Genomic DNA, 21350 nt, shown 5'->3' with positions numbered 1-21350 from the left:
TAAACGTCAGCCACTGCAAAACATTAATACGAGAAAAATTCTGCTATATTTTTGTTGCGTTATCAACTAAATCCACACTAAGTGTGTCACATTGACTCACGAATTACAAGAGTCTTTTACTTGTGTACAGCACTCAGATATGCTGTCAATGACAGTGGTTCTGTCAGTGTTAGTCTTTGGTTTGTCCTGTTTTTTTTGTGATATCACTCCGGAGAAACAAGGTATGCATTTCTAAATGACAATAAAAGAGGACTGAGTGTTCTCATAATCTAATCTAATATACTGCCCATCTTTTATCATCCCTGAACCGAGGAGGAGGATTGGAGATAACACACTTGGTGGATCTGAAGTCAATTTGAGCCAGACCAGGGAAGCAAAGAGACAGATCTCCTTCCTCAAAGGACACAAGTGAACCAAGTGAGTTTTTTCCAATTCTGAATTGCAAAAACTGGAATCCATCTTTCAGAAGACATTTAGCAGAATTTTAGCAAACATTATTAGCAAAAATTGAATGTCATGGGACTGAATGCAATTTATTGATGTCACTAAAAAAGTGGTCATGTGGCAAAAGGAAACTGAAATATTAAATATTCAAATTGGTAGCATGCAAATCCAGTGAGGATTTATGCTGGAGATTACAATACTATTTAAAGCAGAGGTCGATACGTTCTTGATTTGTAAAGGTGACAAAGGTTATGGGAACAGGGCAGGAGAATGGGGTTGAGAGAGGTAATAAATGATGAAATGGCAGTGATTTGATGGGCCAAATAGCCTGTTTCCTCTCTGTCTTATAGTCTAACTGCATTTAAATAACTCTGATAATCAGAGACATGGAATAATTGAAATAGATTCAAAATAACTTTTATAAAATATTCTTAATTTCTATCACAATCTTAACATTTTTCCTCAAAACACATTAAAAATAAAAACCTTCCAATTTTTGACCATGTGCAAAAAATGCCAGCCATATTTGACCCCAAATAAGAAAAAAAAAGTTCAAAGCAAATTCATTACCCAGAGATTCATTTTCTTGCAGGCACTTACAAGAAAATAAAGAAATACAACAGAATTTATTAAAAAATATACAGTATACATAAACAAAGACCTACAAGCAGCCAGTGTGAAAAGATAAATAGTGCAAATGAAAAAAATAAATAAATAACTGAAAATACGAGTTGTGGAGCCCTTGACAGTGAATCCATACATTGTTGTAGTTCATTGTTGAGGTGAATGAAATTATCCACACTAGTTCAGGGGCCTGATGAGATTTATAAGCAAAATTTTGAAAGACACATCTTGTATTTTAAAATCACAGTATTTCAATGACAACTCCACCGTGGACTGTCCCAACCTTAACTGTGAAAGGAGGAGGGTCGGACATGGGGCTAGCAAACCTCATTCTGTAAAAACCCAGAGCTACAGAAACACTTACTGAAAAGCCGATGAAGAACAGATTCAATTAAAAACTGATTTACCTTCCACAGCTCTATAGCAATAGGTTGATGGGGAGGGTTATTGCTATAGACATCTTCAATTAGTTGCCTCCAAAACTGTATCCTCATTAGACCCAGTGTTTTCTGGGATACAACATCTTGCACCTTAAAGAAATCCAAGAAACAAGGAATCAGGTATGGTCATGTTATACAGGGAGAAGCTTTCAAGTAATTACCTTCTTGCTGCATATTGATAATATTGGCAAAATGCTACACATTAAAGAGAGTCAAAATCAAGCAAGGTCAAGTATTTATAGCAAATCAGTGTACTAATTACAGGAGATGGGATGTCACATTGCAGTTGTATAAGATGCTGGTCACAGAAAGCTACAGCACAGAGACAGGCCCTTTGGCCCATCCAGTCCATGCTGAACCACTGAGAGGCCTCATTTGGAGTATTGTTTGCAGTTCTGGTTACCTACCTACAGGAAAGATATCAGTGAGATTGAAAGAGTGTGGTAGAAATTTTGCAATGTTGCCAGGACTTGAGGACATGAGCTATCAGGAAAGGTTGAATAGGTTAGGACTTTATTCCATGGAGCACGGTAGACTGAGGGGAGAATTGATAGAGGTTTACAAAATTACGATAGGTATAGATAGAGGAAATGCAAGCAACTTTTTCCACTGAGATTGGGTGGGACTAGATCATGAGTCAAGGGTGAAAGGTGAAATATTTAAGGGAACTTTTTCCACTGAGCGATGAGTGTTGAATGAACTGCCAGGACAAGTTCAACATTCACAGGTTTGACAATCAAGCTTCTACAAGACCAGTATGGTTTCGGCACCGTCGCTTCTGTGGTTCAGCATGAGAGAATGGGCTCGTGTGTAGACAGGAGGTGGGGACAGTGAGTACAACGTACAAGGTAAATTTATTATCAAAGGACATATATGTCACCATATACAACCCTGACGTTCATTTTCTTGCGGGCAGACACAGTAAATCTATGAAACAATAGAATCAATGAAAGATCACACCCAACAAGATGAACAAACAACCAATGTGCAAATACAAAAGAAAAAATAATAAATACATCAGCAATAGAGAACGTGAGATGAATGTTTGTGAGAATTCAGTTTTGGGGTGAGTGAAGTTATCCCCTCTGGTTCAAGAGCCTGACGGTTGAAGGGTAATCACTGTTCCTGCACCTGGTGGTGCAGCTCCTGTACCTTCTCCATTTCTCACCGATCTAAGCACTGAGGAAGATTGGAATCAATGACGATGAGAACGGCTGGCAAGAGGGTGTTCAGTGCCATCTGCCCGCTTTTGACCAGTCCCTTCCTCTTGCTCTCTGCTCCTGGAGGAAAGTGCCAACATTCAATTGGTCTCTCTCTCACTCACACACACACACACACACACACACACACACACACACACTCTCTCGATGCTGCCAGAGGATGGTCTTGGGTCTTGGGCAAGGTATAATCATCGCAGTTTGCAGAGTGGGCTGTGTAGTTCACGCTGTGTTTCTGGTTGCTTTTTTGTTGCTATTTTAAGACCATAAGATATAGGAGCAGAAGCAGGCCATTCAGCCCATCAAGTCTGCCCTGCCATTCAATCATGGGCTGATCGAATTCTTCCAGTCATCCCCACTCCTGTCTTTACCCCATACCCTTTGATGTCCTGGCTAATCAAGAACCTATCTATCTCTGCCTTAAATACATCCAATGACTTGACCTCCACAGCCACTCGTGGCAATAAATTCCACAGATTTACCACCCTCTGACTAAAAGAATTTCTCTGCATCGCTGTTCTAAATGGGTGTCCTTTAATCCTGAAGTCATGCCGGGCGGCACCTAGTTAATGAGCTTGTTTATTTCAGCTTTTTTCTTAAAGATGTGTTGGGTGTGTCCCGGCTACCACTGCATTCTCCGCAGCAATGTATCGGTCCGTGGCCTGGAGGTTGGGGTGGTGTGACACTGAGGTCTAATCTCATCGTCATCTGTTTCCATCAGGGCAGGAAGGTCATCTTCTTCCATGTCTGCCTGCCTCGATGTCGAAGGTCGAGGTTCGTCATCTGCTGTGGCTGATGTGGAAGGCTTGAAAAATGGCAGTATACTTGACTGATTAGCCTCGCGCATTTTTCTATCATACAGTTCTTTGTAAGCACTCAAACCATCTTGCAAATATGCTCTAAACCTACGTACCCTTTCAAAATTAAAGTCGTACTTTTCTGCATCATTGCAGCAAAAATCTCATGCAGTTGATTCACGTTCAGTTCCTGGATGACTTCACTTTCGGTCCGTTCGCTAGAACATAGAAAATAGAATAGTACTGCACATTACAGGTCCTTTGGCCCACAATGTTGTGCCGACCCTCAAACCCTGCCTCCCATATAACCCCCCACCTTAAATTTCTCCATATACCTGTCTAGTAGTCTCTTAAACTTCACTAGTGTAGCTGCCTCCACCACTGACTCAGGCAGTGCATTCCACGCATCAACCACTCTCTGAGTAAAAAACCTTCCTCTAATATCCCCCTTGAACTTCCCACCCCTTACCTTAAAGCCAAGTCCTCTTGTATTGAGCAGTGATGCCCTGAGGAAGAGGCGCTGCCTATCCACTCTATCTATTCCTCTTATTATCTTGTACACCTCTATCATGTCTCCTCTCATCCTCCTTCTCTCCAAGGAGTAAAGCCCTAGCTCCCTTAATCTCTGATCATAATACATACTCTCTAAACCAGACAGCATCCTGGTAAATCTCCTCTGTACCCTTTCCAATGCTTCCACATCCTTCCTATAGTGAGGCGACCAGAACTGGACACAGAACTCCAAGTGCGGCCTAACCAGAGTTTTATAGAGCTGTTATCGATTGTTATCCTTTCCTCTTCCAATTGCATCAGCTCTTCATCTATCAGTTCTTGGTCTTGGGATGCCAAAACCTCTTCAACATCATTTGCGTCATCTTCCACAAGCCAAACTCACTTTGTCCTTACTTCGTTCACCACGATCGAAACACTTAATTACGTCTAGTTTTACGCTAAGTGTAATACCCTTATGAGCACTTTTAGGCTTTTCTGATACCTTAGAACTCATCTTGCAAACGGCTGCTCACAGGCACGTGTTTAAGCAATGCCGGCAAGAATGCAGTTCCGGGGGAGGAGCTTGGCTGCTCGGGGCACGCGCTGCCTTTTTTTGTAACAGTGAAAACACCTTCTGTTAGTGAAAACAGGTAACTAACGTAGGTCTTTCGTAACAGCGAGGTTTCATAGAGCGAACGTTCAAAAAGCAGGGGACACCTGTACAACGTGACAACTTTAGCATTATAGACATTATCAGATAAGGCACGCTTTGTAGTTCCCAAATATGTCTCCAAACAAATTACCAAAATAGCAGCCACATAGCACAGAAATCAAATGCCCAGCAAAACACATCATAAAAGTCTTATTAATGATCACTGTTAGATCACCAACCAATAATGTCACATGCAATTCAACAACGAATTCAAGATAAGAATTTGAAACAACTTTTCTCTTTAGAACCAAGATCATGCATACTAAATACAAAAATTCTTGATTTTGTTTTAAAAAAAGGAAAAGTCATCCCTCTGCTGTATAAAATTATCCCACCATTGTAGTCAATTGGGACACAGCAAACTTTTGCAAACCACATCGTGAAAGTGGAGGCAGATACGATAGGACCCTTTAAGAGACTCCTGGACAGGCACTTGGAGCTCAGAAAAATAGAGGGCTATGGGTAACCCAAGGTAATTTCAAAGGTAAGGACATGTTCAGCACAGCTTTGTGGGCCGAAGGGCCTGTATTGTGCTGTAGGTTTTCTATGTTTCTATGTTCTTTGTTTCTATAACTCCTTACAGACAGTGGCAGGACTGACTAACTGCTACACTACCATGCCACTCCAAAACATTACAAGAAAATGTGAAATTATTGTTGCTAAAGTTCTTGTCAATATTCACCATTAATTTCTAAAAGCATGGTCAACTTGTTGCTTTCCATTTGCTGTAACCATCAATCACTTTACAGAAAAGGTACTAACTGTCAGAATGGCTTTATTTCACACGGCCGGGAGATCTAAACTGCCATTTATCTCTCGTCATAACCCAAACATTGCTGCTACAGAGAAACCATTACATTAGCAGTGAAACATTACTGAGAGACCATTATATTAGCAGTGAAACCTTACGTAACGGACAGGAGACAATAGCATTTATGAAAAACAATACAAAGACCAACAAACAACTGATGTGCAAAAGAAAACAAGTTGGACAAATAATAAGTAATACTGAGAATATGAGTTAAACAGTCCTCGAAAGTGAGTCCATAGGTTGTGGAATCAGTTCAGCGTTGAGGTGAGTGAAGTTATCTGTGCTGGTTCATGAGCCTGATGGTTGAAGGATAATAACTGCTCCTGAACCTGGTGGTGTGGGACTGGCAGTAGCGAGAAGACAGCATGGCCTGGATGGATAGTCCTTGAAGACGGATGCAGCTTTCTTGCGACAGTGCTCCTTGTAAATGTGCTCTGTGGTGGGGAGGGGAGGGCTTTGCCTGTGATGGACTGGGCTGTATTCACAATTTTTTGTTCTATTCCTGCACCTTGCTATGTCATGACCTGGTATGGAAACACCAGTCAGGATACTCTACAATATCCTACACTCTACAGTTTGCCAAAGTTTTGGCGACATGTTGAACCTATGCAAACTTCTCAGAAAGTAGAAAATTCAAGCTTACTTGCCTGAAGGAAAAACTTTCCAGTCACAAGATAACTCCACTCAGAATGGAGAGTTGTTGGTGGTTGTCCATTGTATCAGATGATGACAGGAAAACTGTGCAGGAGAGTTTTTAGTGGAAAAGCCATTCCACTCTCTTGATCTCAGAAGCTCGGGTCCTTTCTTGAAGAAATCCTCAAGACCTTCCACCGGGGAACCACTGGGTGCATCCTGACTGGCTGTATCACCCCCTGGGAACTGAACCAACCTTGATCGCTGGGCACTGCAGAGAGTGGTACGGACAGCCCAGAGCATCTGTGGACGTGAACTTCCCTCCATTGAGGACATTTATAGCAGCAGGTACAGAAAGAAGGCCTGGAAGATCATCAGGGACACCAGTCACCCCAACCTTAAATTGTTTCAGCTGCTTCCGTCTGGCAAATGCTATCGCAGCATTAAAGCCAGGGCCAACAGGCTACAGGACAGCTTCTTTCTACAAGCCATTAGACTAATAAATTCACAATTCTGTTCATTGTAATGGAGTCATAACGCAAAAAAATTTACTCCCTCACATTGTGAGATGAATGTACGATTTGAATAAATTCATTAATTCAAATTTATTCAGTGATACAAACAAGCGTCACAAACTAGACACTAGAATACTACAGCACAGTACAGGCCCTTCGGCCCTCAATGTTGTGCAGACTAGTATATTCCTTAAAAAAACGTACTAAACCCACACTACCCCGTAACCCTCTATTTTTCTTTCATCCATGTGCCTGTCCAAGAGATCTTAAATACCCCTAATGTTTTAGCCTCCACCACCATCCCTGGCAAGTCATTCCAGGCACCCACAACCCTCTGTGTAAAAATACCTACCCCTGATGTCTCCCCTAAACTTCCCTCCCTTAACTTTGTACATATGCCCTCTCGTGTTTGCTATTCCTGCCCTGGGAAACAGGTACTGGTTATCCACCCCATCTATGCCTCTCATAATCTTGTAGAACTCTATCAAGTCCCCTCTCATCCTTCTACACTCCAAGGAGAAAAGTCCCAGCTCTGCTAACCTTGCCTCATAAGACTTGTTTTCCAATCCAGGCAACATCCTGGTAAATCTCCTCTGCACCCTCTCCATAGCTTCCACGTCCTTCCTATAATGAGGTGACCAGAACTGAACACAATACTCTAAGTGTGGTCTCACCAGAGATTTGTAGAGTTGCAACATGACCTCTCTACTCTTGAACACAATCCCCTATTAATGAAGCCTAGCATCCCATAGGCCTTCTTAACTATCCTATCAAACTGGGGTCTCCCTTGGTTGCAGTGGATGACCATGAATACTTCTGTGCCTCATCATGCCCACAGTGTTGCAGAACTCCCTTCCTGGCCCTTGGATCTTACTGCAGATCTCTTCCGCACACTCTGCCAGAGCTGACTTTGCAAGGCAGGACAGGCATGTTCCTAACTCACAGGGGTATGAGGTCCACTGGCTTCCCACACCTGGTTTAACCTGCTTGTTAAAGTGGTGTACCATGGTGTGGCCGCTGTTGCATGCAAACAGTGACATGGAGTCACAGATGATAGCTGATGATAGGTGGGGAGCTCTGGTGAAGGGGCAAGTCATGACTATTCCAGGACCGTTCCCTCACCTTTGGAATGAAGAATTGATAATTTAATAAAAAAAAAGCACATTGGAGTATCTATGCAGAGTACTTACCTGAGCTAGCTCCACATTGAAGGCTCTCAGTGCAAACACCGAGGAGCGAAGTTCTGAAGGAAGCAGCAGAGAAGTCAGAAAACCTTCATAGTCCCGATTTCTGCGAGGAAAACAAAACACTGACTCAACCATTACAAAATTAAACAATGTCAACAACAAAAAGTGAACTGTGTGTGTAATCAAAATATAAAATAAGAGCACAAGACATAGGAGCAGAATCGGACGATTCAGCCCATCGGAATTGCTGTAATTCCATCATGTTAATTTATCGTCCCTCCATCCTCCTGCCTTTTCCCTGTAATCTTTGACGGCTTGACTAATCAAGAACCTGCCAACCTCCTCTTTAATATATTAACATTTCTAATGACTTGACCTCCACAGCCGTCAGTTGCAATGAATTCCATAGATTCACCAGGCTCTGGCTGAAGAAATTCATCATCAATGTTCTAAAGGGACGTCTCTCTATTCCGAGGCTGTGACCTCTGGTCCTTATAGGAAACACCCACTGCATCGAGGCCTTCCCGTATTCGGTAGGTTTCCATGCACTGCGGAGCGCCGGACTCCCAGCAGGGAACATGACCTCCATCCCGGTGCCTGAGCAGGTGACGGGACCGGGACGGGCCGCTTACCGGACAACCTGCACGCAGTAGCGCTCGCGATGCGCGGGGGCGGCGGCCCCGGTGTTGGCCGCGCGCACCCGCCTGGCCTCGCGACCCCAGCGGCCCGTCAGCAGCAGCGATCGTCCGAGAGCGCGCACCGCGCGGGACTCCATGGTGCCCCCCCTTTCACCGGCGGTCCCTTCCTCCATCCCTTCCGGAGAGCAACGCACCTCGCTGACCAAACGTTCCACGTACAGCTCACAGCGAGGAGAGTCTGCAGACACCGAACTCCGGGGCAACACTCACAAGATGCCGGAGGAACTCAGCAGGTCAGGCAGCATCTGTGGAAATGAATAAATAGTCGGCGCTTCAAGCCGAGACACCTCAGCACATTTTATCCACCCGGAAAGGAAAAGCCGAGACACAGAGCTGGACGCTGGAATCTACACCACACAACTCAGCGGATCAGGCAGCATCTGTGGGTTGGGTTGGTGCCGAGGGGAAATAAGGAATTATCACCATTTCAGGAGGGTGTGAAAAAAACAATGGATCGTGAGCGATCAAGTGACAGCTGAGCAGGAGATCGCTGTAGTCGAACATCACGTGATCAGAGAATGGGCGGGTGTTACGTCGCTGATTGACAGCTGGGCCGCCTCCACCTGACAAACTGACGGGCGAGTACTGTCTTCAGGGAGGGGCGGGATTGAGGAGTGGGCGGTGCTCCGGTGCCATGTGATCTGGGAGTGGGCGGTGCTACGGTGCCATGTGATCGGGGAGTGGGCGGTGCTCCTGTGCCATGTGATCGGGGAGTGGGCGGTACTCCGCTGCCATGTGATCGGGGAGTGGGCGGTGCTCCGGTGTCATGTGATCGGGTAGTGGGCGGTGCTCCGCTGCCATGTGATCGGGTAGTGGGCGGTGCTCCGGTGCCATGTGATTGGGGAGCGGGCGGTGCTCCGCTGCCATGTGATCGGGTAGTGGGCGGTGCTCCGGTGCCATGTGATCGGGGAGTGGGCGGTGCTCCGGTGTCATGTGATCGGGGAGTGGGCGGTGCTCCGGTGTCATGTGATTGGGGAGCGGGCGGTGCTCCGGTGTCATGTGATCGGGGAGTGGGCGGGATGCTAGGGTCGGACGAGAATGGCGGCGGGTTGTCGCCGCGCCGTGTGGTGTTCGGTGTTGCCGGCGGTAGGTTACTGGCACACCGGGCTGGCTGTCGGTGTCCTTACCGTCCTGTGTACGGGTACGGGTGCAGGAGCTGTCGATAGGTAAGTGCCTCTAACATCTGCTTCAGGCACCCTACAGCTGACTTCATTTGTGGGGGGCCGTTCCTGTCCATCTGGGGCCGGCGGCCGTGACCGCGACCGCAACCGGAACCATCCCCTCGCTGCTCTCAGCCGACACAGCAGCCCTCCAGACAGCCCTCTCGATAATAAAGCGGGAGGACAAACTGCAGGATCGCGGGTGATAGAAGTTGATGTCGTACATTCCACGACGTAACTTTTGTGCAAACGTGTCCTCCACACGGAGGCTTGACCAAACGCTGTCATTCAGCGTTTATTGCTGCTTTATTGATGCATGCACTTTAACTTTTATAATGGAAGCTCTAATGTAAATACATAATTGTATCTATTTGCAACCATAAAATAACAAAGTTCATAGCAACACATACAAATGCAGTAAATGGAGTTCCTCTTGTCTTCAGCGACCACCGCATGAGCCTCTGATCCAACACTTTAATTCTCCTCAACATCCGCCATCTCCAAAGGGACCCTTTTTCACCTCTTCCCCCCAACCACACACTCCACTTTCTGCAGGGATCGCTCCCTCGCCTCCATTCAGGGCCCCAAACAGTCCTTCCAGGAGAGAATTGAATGGACTTTATTTCTTACATCCTTCACTTACATGAGGAATAAAAATCTTTACGTTATGTCTCCCTCTGTGCAATTTAAAGTAATTTGAAATAAATAGTGTGTACAACAGGGCGGTCATTGTAGCATGGAAGTACAATTGTATCGATATATGACTAAACTATGTAACAGTTTCTTTCCTCAAGTCATCAGACTCCTCAATACCCAGAGCCTGGACTGACACCAACCTACTGCCCTCTACTGTGCCTAATGTCTTGTTTATTATTTATTGTAATACCTGCACTGTATGCAGTCCTGGGTAGGTCTGTAGTCTAGTGTAGTTTTGTGTTATTCATGTAGCACCATGGTCCTGAAAAACGTCTCGTTTTTATTGTGTACTGTACCAGCAGTTATGGTCAAAATGACAATGAAAAGCGACTTGATATGATGGCCTGGTGGAAGAAGCTGTCCTGGAGCCTGTTGGTCCTAGTTTTCATGGTCCTTCGAGCCCTTTTTACACACCTGTCTCTGTAAATGTCCTGAATAGTGGGAAGTTCACATCTACAGGTGTGCAGGTCTGTCCGCACCACTCTCTGTGCTTGAGAGAAGTATAGTTCCCATACTATACAGTGAGAGCACCCTGAGTGGCTGCATCACTGTAAATACACCTGCCAGTTGTGTCACACACGTCCTGAGTACCCGCCCTGGGATGCTGTCTGGTCCTGCAGCCTTGCGACTGTCCACTTGTTGGAAACACCTGCAACTTCAGCCTCAGAGATGACCAAGATGCAGATCACTTTGGCAGCTCTCCTTGAGGGCTCAGTGTTGGCAACATTGAACCAAGCAAAAAAGATTTCTTTCATCTGGGAGAGAAGCAGTGATGTTGGTAGCTGTGCTTAGCTTTGGAGTCTGTGATGGTGTGCAGACCTTGCCATAAGCTGTGTGTATTGTTGCTAGAGAGCTGTGTCTGGATCTGTGTACACGAGCAGAAGCAAGATGGAGGAGTGATCCGACTGCCCAAACAGCAGACGGACGAGTGCTTTGTAAGCGTTGCGGAAGGGAAAGTAGCAGTGGGTGAGTATGCTCTCTCCCCGTGTGCTCACCTGGATGTGCTGACAAAGCTTTGGAGAGACTTTCGTCAGCGCTGCTCAATTGAAGTCACTGGCGACGATGAAAGCAGCCTCTGGGTGCAGTCTCCAGGGTGCTGATGGTCCTGTACAGTTTCCTGAGAGCCAGGTCAGTATCAGCCTGCAGTGGAATATACACAGCTCTGATAATAACAGTGTGAACTCCCTAGGCAGCCAGAAAAGTCTACACACAGCAGCACAAGGTACTCCAGATCCGGGGAACAAAATGATTTGAGGGCATGCACATTCTTGAGATCACACCAAGCATTATTGATGGTGAAGCATACCCCACCTCCTTTACTCTTCCCAGAGAGGTTTTTTGACCTGCCCACCCTGACAGGTCCTCCGTCAGCCAGGTCTCCACGAAGCACAAAACATTGCATTCCTTTGTTTCTCGCTGATAGGAGATTCTGGCTCTCAGTTTGCATAGCTTGTTGTCCAGGAGTGTTAGCCAGGTGTATGTTAGGGAGCGGTGACTGATTAGCACGTCATGACAACCTCACCAGGACGCCATCCCTTCATCCTCGTCTCCACTGCTGCTTCCAAGGTAGTGGTGGTGTAATAAATGTGTCTCCCTTGGATTGCGTAAGCAGGGGTTCCCGGTGTAGAAAAGGTGGCACATTGTGTGTAAATGCCACCTTCCTGATGTTCAGAAGAGTGAGTTGATCCTGCACAATCCGGATTTGATGGAGACAGCCGTGAGAAGCACGGAGGAACACCTGAAGTAACTTCTGAAATGCCCGCTTCGCTGCCGCTGCTACTGTGCAATCGAGAATCTCCGGAGGATAAGGCCCCAAATCCTCGGCTTTGCCTGTTGCCAGGGCCGGGGTCGAAGCGCTTGGCAGAGATGGTACTCGGTGCTCAGTGTCGGAGAGCTGGAAGTTTTCGGATGGACTCTGAGTCGGACTGTGGTCGGATGCTTCCAGGATGCTGCATCGGCAAGTTGGCGGCGCTGGAGGTTCACCGTCTGCGTGAGATGATGGGACTTTCGAGAGACTGAGACTTTTTACCATGCTATGGTCTGTTCTTATCAAATTATGGTATTGCTTTGCACTGTTGTAACTATATGTTATAATTATGTGGTTTTTCTCAGTTTTTCAGTCAGTTTGTCATGATTTTCTGTGATATCATTCCGGAGAAACTGTATCATTTCTGTACGCATGCATTACTGAATGACAATAAAAGAGGACTGCGTGTCCTCATAATCTAATCTAATTAAATCTGATGTGACTATTAGCTTCTTGAACAAGATATCGAAGGAAATGTCAGAAATTATCAGTACACTGTAAAGTTGGTATGGAGCTCGCAATACAGTAATATAACATCAGATGAATCAAACAGGTTAGCAAAGTTCATGCATACATAAGTGTGGAAATATAAAAACCAAGCTTCTTCAAGCCTCGGGTAAATGGATACAGTTTTACAAATGAATTCAGTTCAGTTCAGTTGAGTTGAGTAGTGATGGAGAGAGAGAGAAAGGTGTTGTGGTTGTCCAAGTAAGCCGATGCCGTTGATCTTCCCGTTGTCCTCCGACACTTCCAAGTTAGCCAAACTTGACCAACTTAAGAGCACCGACTTCAAGTGATAGTGTACCAACTCAGGCAAGGGTTAGACACACTGGTACACTCCACAGGGTCACTCTTTCACGCACTAATAATCACAGATCGATTCCTCACAATTGATCCTCAGTCCCACACTCGTGGGCACCTGAACAGAATAGTGGTAACTTCACCACACCTTAATGCGTCTGTGTGTCCTGTGAAACAAGAAATTACGCTGGTTTAAATACTGTTGTGCTGAACACCAGCTGTCCATCAAGTGGCTCCTCCCTTCTCTCTCTGTAGGAACTCAGAAGCTGGCAGTGTCCTTGCAGAAATCCCAAACAAACTGAGCAGTCTTCGCCCCTCTCTCTCAGTAAACAAGTTGTTTGTGCTGTACAGCTGCATGCTCTCTCTCTTTTCAAAAGCACAGTCCATAAGGGATAATTCAGGATATCGTCACACACCACACATCAGGTGGCGGCACCAGCCTCGAGTCCGCCCGTCTCCAGAGCCACGAAAATCCAGCACCCCGAAGGCGCGCCAGTCTCCCAGGCTGCGTCCCTTGCATATCAAAAAGCAGCCAGTTGTGAGGCCCTGAGAGCGGGTCCCATTTCCACAAAGAACAGAAGTCAGCGTGTAACTGCAGGTCAGGATCTTCAAAAGAACCTTGAAAAGGAAAAGAAGAGATAAATGGAGCAAGCGAAGGAGTGGGTGCCGTTGTCATAAGTTCCGCCTCTCCAAATTTTCTCCAGCAATTTTCCTACAACTGATGTCAGACTCACTGGTCTATAGTTCCCAGGACTTTCCCTAGTTCCCTTTTTTAAATAGAGGTACAGCATTAGCCACTCGCCTGCTCTCCCAGAACTTGCCTGTGGCTGGAGAGGACACAGATAGCGGGCAGTGATGGATTCTGCTTTCCTGCGACAGCACTGCGTGTGCAGGTGCTCAGTGGCGTTGCTGATAATGGTTTTTCATCAGGACTAACAAACTGATTAGTTTTTCAGGGCAGGACATTATTAACGGCGATACCAGTTGTATCCATTGTGGCCAAATTTTAACAGCCTGCAATATTTATTAAACCAATTATGTCTGTACGCGTGTCTTGAAAGTTGACATTTTGAGCCAAGACCCCCCTTCAGGACTAAAGAAGGGTCTCTCCCAAAACATTGACTGTACTTTTTCCATTGAATGGTGCCTGACCTGCAGAGTTCCTCCAGCATTTTGTGTGTGTGGCTCAGGTTCCCAGCATCTGCAGGTTTTCTCTTGTTTGTGATTCAACATTACAACCTTGCTTTTGTGTTCCCGTCCTCTTGAAATGAATGCTGACATTGCATTTGCCTTTCTCACCACAGACTCAACCTGTGATAATTAACCTTTATGGAATCCTGCACAGGGTCTCAAGTCCCTTTGCTCCTCAGTTTTTAGTGTATTTTCTCCGTTTTGAAAATAGTCAACCCTTTCATCTACCAAAGTGCATGACCATACACTTCCTGGCACTGTATTCCATCTGCCATTTCTTTACTCATTCTCCTAACCTATCTGTCCTTCTGTAGCCTCTCTACTTCCTCAAAATTACCTGCCCCTCCAGCGATCTTCATATCACCTGCAAACTTCGCAATAAAGCCGTCAATTCCATTGACATTTAATGTAAAAAGAATCGGTCCTAACACAGACCCAGTGGAACACCACTAGTCACCAGCAAGAAAAGGCGGCCTTTATTCCCACTCTTTGTCTCCTGCCATTCAGGTACTGCTTAATCCATGCTAGAATCTTTCCTGTAATATCATGGGCTCATAGCAGCCTCATGGGTGGCCTTCTGAAAATCCAAGAACACAACACCAACTGATTCTACTTTGCCTCCTTGTTCAGTGGAGTAAAAGAAATTGGTGGTGTGAGAGATGGGTTGGCCAGAGTAAATGGGAAGGAGATGCCGGTAGAAATGACAGCAGAGCAGCTATAAAGAGTTCCTAGGAAGAATGAGGAAGTTGAAGCATTGTTCCAAAAACAAAGGAATACTCAAATGGTAAAATAGTACGTCCCTGGCTAACAAGGGAAGTCAAAGCTAATGTAAAAGCAAAAGAAACTCTATACAACAATGCAAAAATCAGGATGATAGAGGATTGGGAAAAGCTTTTAAAAACCTAGAGAGAGCAACTAAAAGAATAATTAGGAGGGAAGAGATGAAATGTGAAAGCAAGCAGGCAAACTATATCAAAGTGGATAGTTAAAGCTGTTACAAGTATGTTTTTAAAAAAAGAGATGAGAGTGGATATAGGAACGCTAGACAATGAGGCCCAAGAAATAATGTGTCAGGAGATGGCTGATGAACTAAATGAGTATTTTGCAACAGTCTTCAATGTGCAAGGCGCAAGCAGTATGCCAGAAGTTGAAGTGTGAAGAAAGAGAAGTGAGAGCAGTTACTATTACAAGGGAGAAGGTGCTCAAAAAACTGAAAACCCAAGTGTACATAAGTTGTCCAGACCAGATGAACTGCACCCTAGTGTTCTGAAAGAGGTAACGTTAGAGATTGTGGTGGCATTAGTAATGATCTTTCAAAAAACATTGGACTCTGGCACAGTGCCAGAGCACTGGAAAGTTGCAAATGTCACTACACTCCTTAGGAAAGGAGGAAGGCAGCAGAAAGGAAATTATAGACCAGTAAGCCTGGCTTTGGTAGTTTGGAAGATATTGGAATCAGTTATTAAGGATGAGGTTATGGGCACTTGGTGACACAGTACAAGATAGGACAAAGTCAGCATGGTTTCCCAAAGGGAAAATCTTACCTAATGAACCTGTTGGAATTATTTGAGGAGATTACAAGTAGGATAGATAAAGGGGATACAGTGGATTTTGTATATTTGGGCTTTCAGAAGGCCTTTAACAAGATGCCACACATGAGGCTGCTTACCAAGTTAAGAGCCCATGGCTTTACAGGAGAATTACTGGCATGGTTAGAGCATTGCCTGGTTAGTAGGAGGCAGCGAGTGGGAATAAAAGGAACCTTTTCTGGTTGGTTGCTGGTGACTGGTGGTGTTCTGCAGGGGTCTGTGTTGGGACTGCTTTTTATGCTGTATATAAATGATCGAGATGATGGAATAGATGATTTGTTGCCAAGTTTGCAGTTGATACGAAGATTGGTGGAGGGGCAGGTCGTGTTGAGGAAGCAGGTTGTAGAAGGACTTAGATTAGGAGAATGGGCAAGAAAATGGCAAATGAAATATAATGCTGGAAAATACATGGTCATGCATGTTGGTAGAAATAAATGTGCAGACTATTTTCTAAGTGGAGAGAAAATCCAAAAATCTGAGATGCAAAGGGATTTGGGAGTCCTTGTGTAGAACACCCTGAAGGTTAACTTGCAGGTTGAGCCGGCGGTGAGGAAGGCGAATGTAATGTCAGCATTCATTTCAAGAGGTCTCGAATACAAGACCAGAGTTGTAATGCTGAGGCTTTATAAAGCAGTTGTGTGGCTTCACGAGTATTGTGAACAGGATTGGATTAAGCTGAGAAAAATGTGCTGGCATCAGAGAGGGTTCAGAGGAGGTTCACAAGAATGATTCTGGGAATGAAAGGGTTATACAAGGAACGTTTGATGGTTTTGGGTCTGTATTGACTGGAATTTAGAAGGATGAGGGGGGATCTCATTGGATCATTTTGATTATTGAAATGCCTAGAGAGAGTAGATGTGGAAAGGATTTTTCCCATAGTGAAGGAATCTAGGACAAGAGGGCACAACCTCAGGATAGAGGGACTTTCTTCTGGCACAGAGATGTGGAGAAATTTCTTTAGCCAGAGAGTGGTAAGTTTGTGGAATTTGTTACCACAGGCAGCTGTGGAGGCCAGGTCATTGGGTGTATTTAAGACAGAGATTGATAGGTTCTTGATTGGACATGGCGTTAAAGGTTACGGGGAGAAGGCCAGGCAGTGGGAGTGAGGGGAAAAAGGATCTGCCATGATTGAGTAGCAGAGTGAACTCGATGAGCCAAATGGCCTAATTCTGCTCCTATGTCTTGTGTCTTAATGCTATTAAACTTCCTAATTCTGGCTTCATTAGCACATGGCACAGGTAGCTATCCTGAGATCAGAATCCTTTATATCCCAGACCCTGCCTTCCCATATCCCACAAGAGGACCATTTCACTAACCTGCCTGGCATATCTACTGTCCTTGCTGAGCAGATAGGAAGAGAAGGTGGGGGTGGGGGGGGGGGAACTTGATCTTTTCTTTCCCTTGCTTTCCCTGAGTGAAACCTTTCTTTGTTGAAATCTCGAAGAGCTAAAGCCTCAAGGTCATCACTCTGTGCCCACTCCAATGACGGCCGTTGCGCTTGCCTCTGCCTTCGTTTAATTTGTTCTTACTAATCAATCCCAAATGCCGACTGGCTGCTGGTCAAAGCTGTATTTTGCTGCTGTGACCTGCTGCTCCTCAGGCAGTGGAGCTGATTTGGACCACCTCTCCAGATTGGCCACTAGTCAAAGCTCTTTTTACTTATCTGTACTTTGATAATAAAATTTTCGTTGAACTTTGATTCTCCTTTCTGACAGGGGTGGGAACTGAACCTGGTTTGCTGGTTCTGGAATAACATTACACAAACCTCGGCGCTTGCATGTGTTATCATCTTTGCATTTGTAATAATTTCCGTCTCCTCTATAGGACTGACTTGAATGATCTGCTTCCATACTACCCTTTGGAGCATGGCTCACGGCATTCTCACAGATACATCAGAGACTGTCAGCCTATTGTGTTTAGGAATGTTACACATGAGACTTGGCCTGCTGATAAATCCTCTCATCTTCCTGTTGCTAAATCTGCTGTGTTCGTTTCAAAGTTTCCCACTGAGGAAGGGAAGACTAAAACGGTGACTGGCCATTTCACCTTTGTGAATAACCCACTGAGAACCGTCTCAATTTTGGAGCCACTGAAACCAGGAGGATGCAGTCACTCGTACCGAGCAACTGTGCAAGAAACTGCCAAATCCAGCAAGTGTTTGGTGGCCCACAATGCTGGATTTTTTGACACGAAGGAAGGACTTTGCTTGGGTAATGTTGTGAGTGATGGAAAACTGGTACAAGATGCAAAGGGAATTCAAAATGCACAATTTGGGATCAAGAAGGACGGCACTTTGGTATTTGGGTAAGAAACTGCATAACTCTTTGTAATTTTTAATGGATGTATTGTGTAATTGGTACACACCTGATTTTACAGAATGAAATCGGTAAACTCTCCCAGTTGCTTTTTATCATAACGCATACAAAACGTTAGTGGAACTAAGAAGAGGGCATGCCCTGGACAGTGAGGGTCTCACTGGTGGATGAGACCAAAGTCATTGAGCACATTTAAAGCAAAGTTTTCTTAGGAAGACAAAGGTTATGGGTAGAAGGATGGAGAATGGATTTGACAGGGATAATACATCAGCCGTGATGGAGTGGCAGAGCAGACTCGATGGGCCGAATGGCCTAGATCTGCTCCTGTGTCTTTTGGTCTAAAACAAGTTTTGGGAAATGTTGTACACTACTTATAAACTCCCATTCCTGTTGCAATTTAAAAACTCAAAGGAATTCTTTAAGTGTTCCAGCTTCTAATACTCAGTACTTGACGGGACATTACCCGCAGTCCAGTGAGTGAATGGCACACTCTGAGTCCAGACGTGCAGCAGAGTTTGAGTGACTTCAGATTTACAGAGAGCAGACTGAAGGCTAATCAGGCAATTGGAAAGTTCAGTGCAGAGAAGCCAGAAACAATGCTGTCGATGAGCTGACCGGCTGCAGAGTCTTGTGGAGGTGCTGTTCATAGTAGTAGTCCGATCACTCAAGTTGAGTATGGTGTATACACAAGGGGTTGTTCCCTTCATGGAGAAGACCAGCTCGTGACTTGTTTAATGTGGGGATTCTGACACACAGGCTTCCACCACACAGTCGTTGACAGATCGGGGTCAGGGTCCAGTGTCATGGAACGCAAGATGTCTGAGGACCCTACACTCCTGCAGCCTTCCTCACTGCCATTGTGATGTGTCGTCATCTTCCCCCAGCTCCACCGTTGGTTCGATCACTTGTCTGAAACATCCACCTTGACCTTCCCATCATGGGTGACCCTACCAAGAGCTGAGCTCCAAGATCGCATCACTGTCAGGATCTCAGGAATTCAGACCTCGCCATCACAGCAACGTGGCAGTCTCCGGGAAGGTGCTGTTCATACTGAGTGTGAATATGGAGCCTTACAGCAAAGTAGAGACCATTTGGCCCAGGATGTTGTGCCAACCCTTTAACCCAATTTAACCCTTACCTCCCACACAAACCTCCATTTTTCTATCATCCATGTGTGTAGACTGCGTCTCTTAAATATCTCTAATGCATCCGCCTCTGCCACTGCCACATATAACATATTTTATTTATCCACAGTTATTTAATTTGCAGGTTCCTTTTTCAATCTTTTTATTAGTTTCATAAAATATAAACATAACATAATAATAGTACAAGCAACACACATCAAAGTTCCTGGTGAACACAGCAGGCCAGGCAGCATCTATAGGAAGAGGCGCAGTCGACGTTTCAGGCCGAGACCCTTCGTCAGATGCTGCCTGGCCTGCTGCGTTCACCAGCAACTTTGATGTGTGTTGCTTGAATTTCCAGCATCTGCAGAATTCCTGTTGTTTGCATAATAATAGTACAAAGTTATTGGGAGTACATTGTTGTACTTAACATGAGTAATTATAGAACCAAATAGTACTTAATCGACAAAACTCTCAATCATATGGGATACCAATGAATAATACAGAACAAAAAAAAATCTGGACAAAAATCATGACAAAAGAAAAAAAAACCCTCAAAAAAAAACTAATCTAAACAGAATTAATCAACTAAACTAAAAAAAAGACCTGGGCTGTTTTAACATCATAAAAAATGGGAGAAAAGAAAAACCTTAGTGTCGACAACTCTGTTCCTCTCAACCAACACTACAGAGAAGTAAAGTAAGTTTGGAAATGGTCAAATTACATCATATGAAAATGCTGAATAAGTGGCCTCCAAGTTTTTTCAAATTTAATGGAAGGGTCATAAACCACACTTCTAATCTTTTCCAAATTTAAACACAACATAGTTTGTGAAAACCAGTGAAATACAGTGGGAGGGTTAATCTCTTTCCAATTCAGCAAAATGGATCTTCTAGCCATTAAAGTAAGAAATGCAATCATCCGACGAGCTGAAGAGGTTAAATGATTTGATTCTATCATTGGTAACCCAAAAATAGCAGTAATTCAGTGAGGTTGTAAGTCTATATTCAAAACCGTTGAAATAATATCAAAAATATCTTTCCAATATTTTTCCAACAAAGGACATGACCGAAACATGTGGGTTAAAAAAGCTATCTCGGAATGACATCTTTCACATATTGGATTAATATAAGAATAATAACGAGATAGTTTATCTTTGGACATGTGAGGCCTGTGCTCTACTTTAAACTGTATCAACACATGTTTAGCACATATAGAGGATGAATTAACCAATTGAAGAATTTTTTCCCATTTTTCAATCGGTATAATAATCTTAAGTTCTCTTTCCCAATCAGTTTTAATTTTATTAGATACATCAGGATATAAATTCATAATTATATCATAAATAATTGCTACAACGCTTTTCTGAGAGAGATTTAAATCTAAAATTTTTTTCCAAAATATCCATTGGATATAAGTGTGGAAAATTAGGAGAAACAGTAATTAAAAAGTTTCTAACCTGTAGGTATCTAAAAAAGTGAGATCTGGGTAAATTATATTTATTAGAAAGTTGATCAAAAGACATAAAACAATTATCCAAAAATAAATCACGAAATCGTACTATACCTTTGATTTTCCAATCAAAGTAAGCTTGATTCATAGTGGAAGGTTGAAAAAGGAAATTAGATATAATAGGACTTGCTAAATTAAATTGATTCAACCCAAAAAATTTTCAGAATTGAAACCATATACGTAAAGTATACTTAACTATTGGATTATTCATTTGTTTATACAGTTTAGAAAAAATAAAAGGAAGCGAAGTTCCTAACACCGAACCCAAAGAAAACCCTTGTAATGAATTACATTCAAGATTTACCCAATGTGGACTTAAAGTTGCATCCAAATCTCGTAGCCAAAATTTTAAGTATCGAATATTAATTACCCAATAATAAGATCTAAAATTCGGGAGTGCTAACCCCCCCCCCTCTTTTTTTAGCTTTCTGTAAATACCTTTTATCTAGCCTAGGATTTTTGTTCTGCCATATATAGAAGGAAATTTTTGAGTCAACATTATCAAAAAAAAGATTTTGGAATAAAAAATGGAACTGATTGAAATATGTATAAAAATTTAGGCAAAATAATCATCTTAATAGCATT

The 21350-nt window shown here is 44.0% G+C and overlaps 2 protein-coding genes across 6 annotated transcripts in view; one reads left to right on the top strand and one right to left on the bottom strand.

The window, feature by feature from the left end:
• The window catches only part of ndufaf6 (NADH:ubiquinone oxidoreductase complex assembly factor 6), a 47498-nt gene extending 38401 nt beyond the window's left edge, over positions 1-9097 (bottom strand). For 2 of the 4 annotated variants that reach the window (XM_063042518.1, XM_063042526.1), the window contains exons 1-3: positions 8505-8677; positions 7876-7975; positions 1476-1598 (exon numbers count right to left, since the gene is read on the bottom strand). In XM_063042518.1, the coding sequence (XP_062898588.1) occupies positions 1476-1598; positions 7876-7975; positions 8505-8647 (366 nt within the window). In that variant the 5' untranslated portion in view covers positions 8648-8677. Of the gene's footprint in view, positions 1-1475; positions 1599-3638; positions 3741-7875; positions 7976-8504; positions 8678-8704 lie in introns of those variants that run through there. The other 2 variants (XM_063042541.1, XM_063042536.1) reach the window with 2 other exon arrangements.
• Positions 9098-9588: 491 nt separating this feature from the next.
• The window catches only part of nagpa (N-acetylglucosamine-1-phosphodiester alpha-N-acetylglucosaminidase), a 75713-nt gene continuing 63951 nt past the window's right edge, over positions 9589-21350 (top strand). The window contains exons 1-2 of one of the 2 annotated variants that reach the window (XM_063067317.1): positions 9589-9736; positions 17639-18118. In XM_063067317.1, the coding sequence (XP_062923387.1) occupies positions 9609-9736; positions 17639-18118 (608 nt within the window). In that variant the 5' untranslated portion in view covers positions 9589-9608. The remainder of the gene's footprint in view (positions 9737-17638; positions 18119-21350) is intronic. The other variant, XM_063067321.1, reaches the window with a different exon arrangement.

Source organism: Mobula hypostoma, chromosome 1 (assembly GCF_963921235.1).
Source record: "Mobula hypostoma chromosome 1, sMobHyp1.1, whole genome shotgun sequence".
Lineage (NCBI taxonomy): Eukaryota > Metazoa > Chordata > Chondrichthyes > Myliobatiformes > Myliobatidae > Mobula > Mobula hypostoma.
This window is presented reverse-complemented; position numbering and strand designations above follow the sequence as displayed.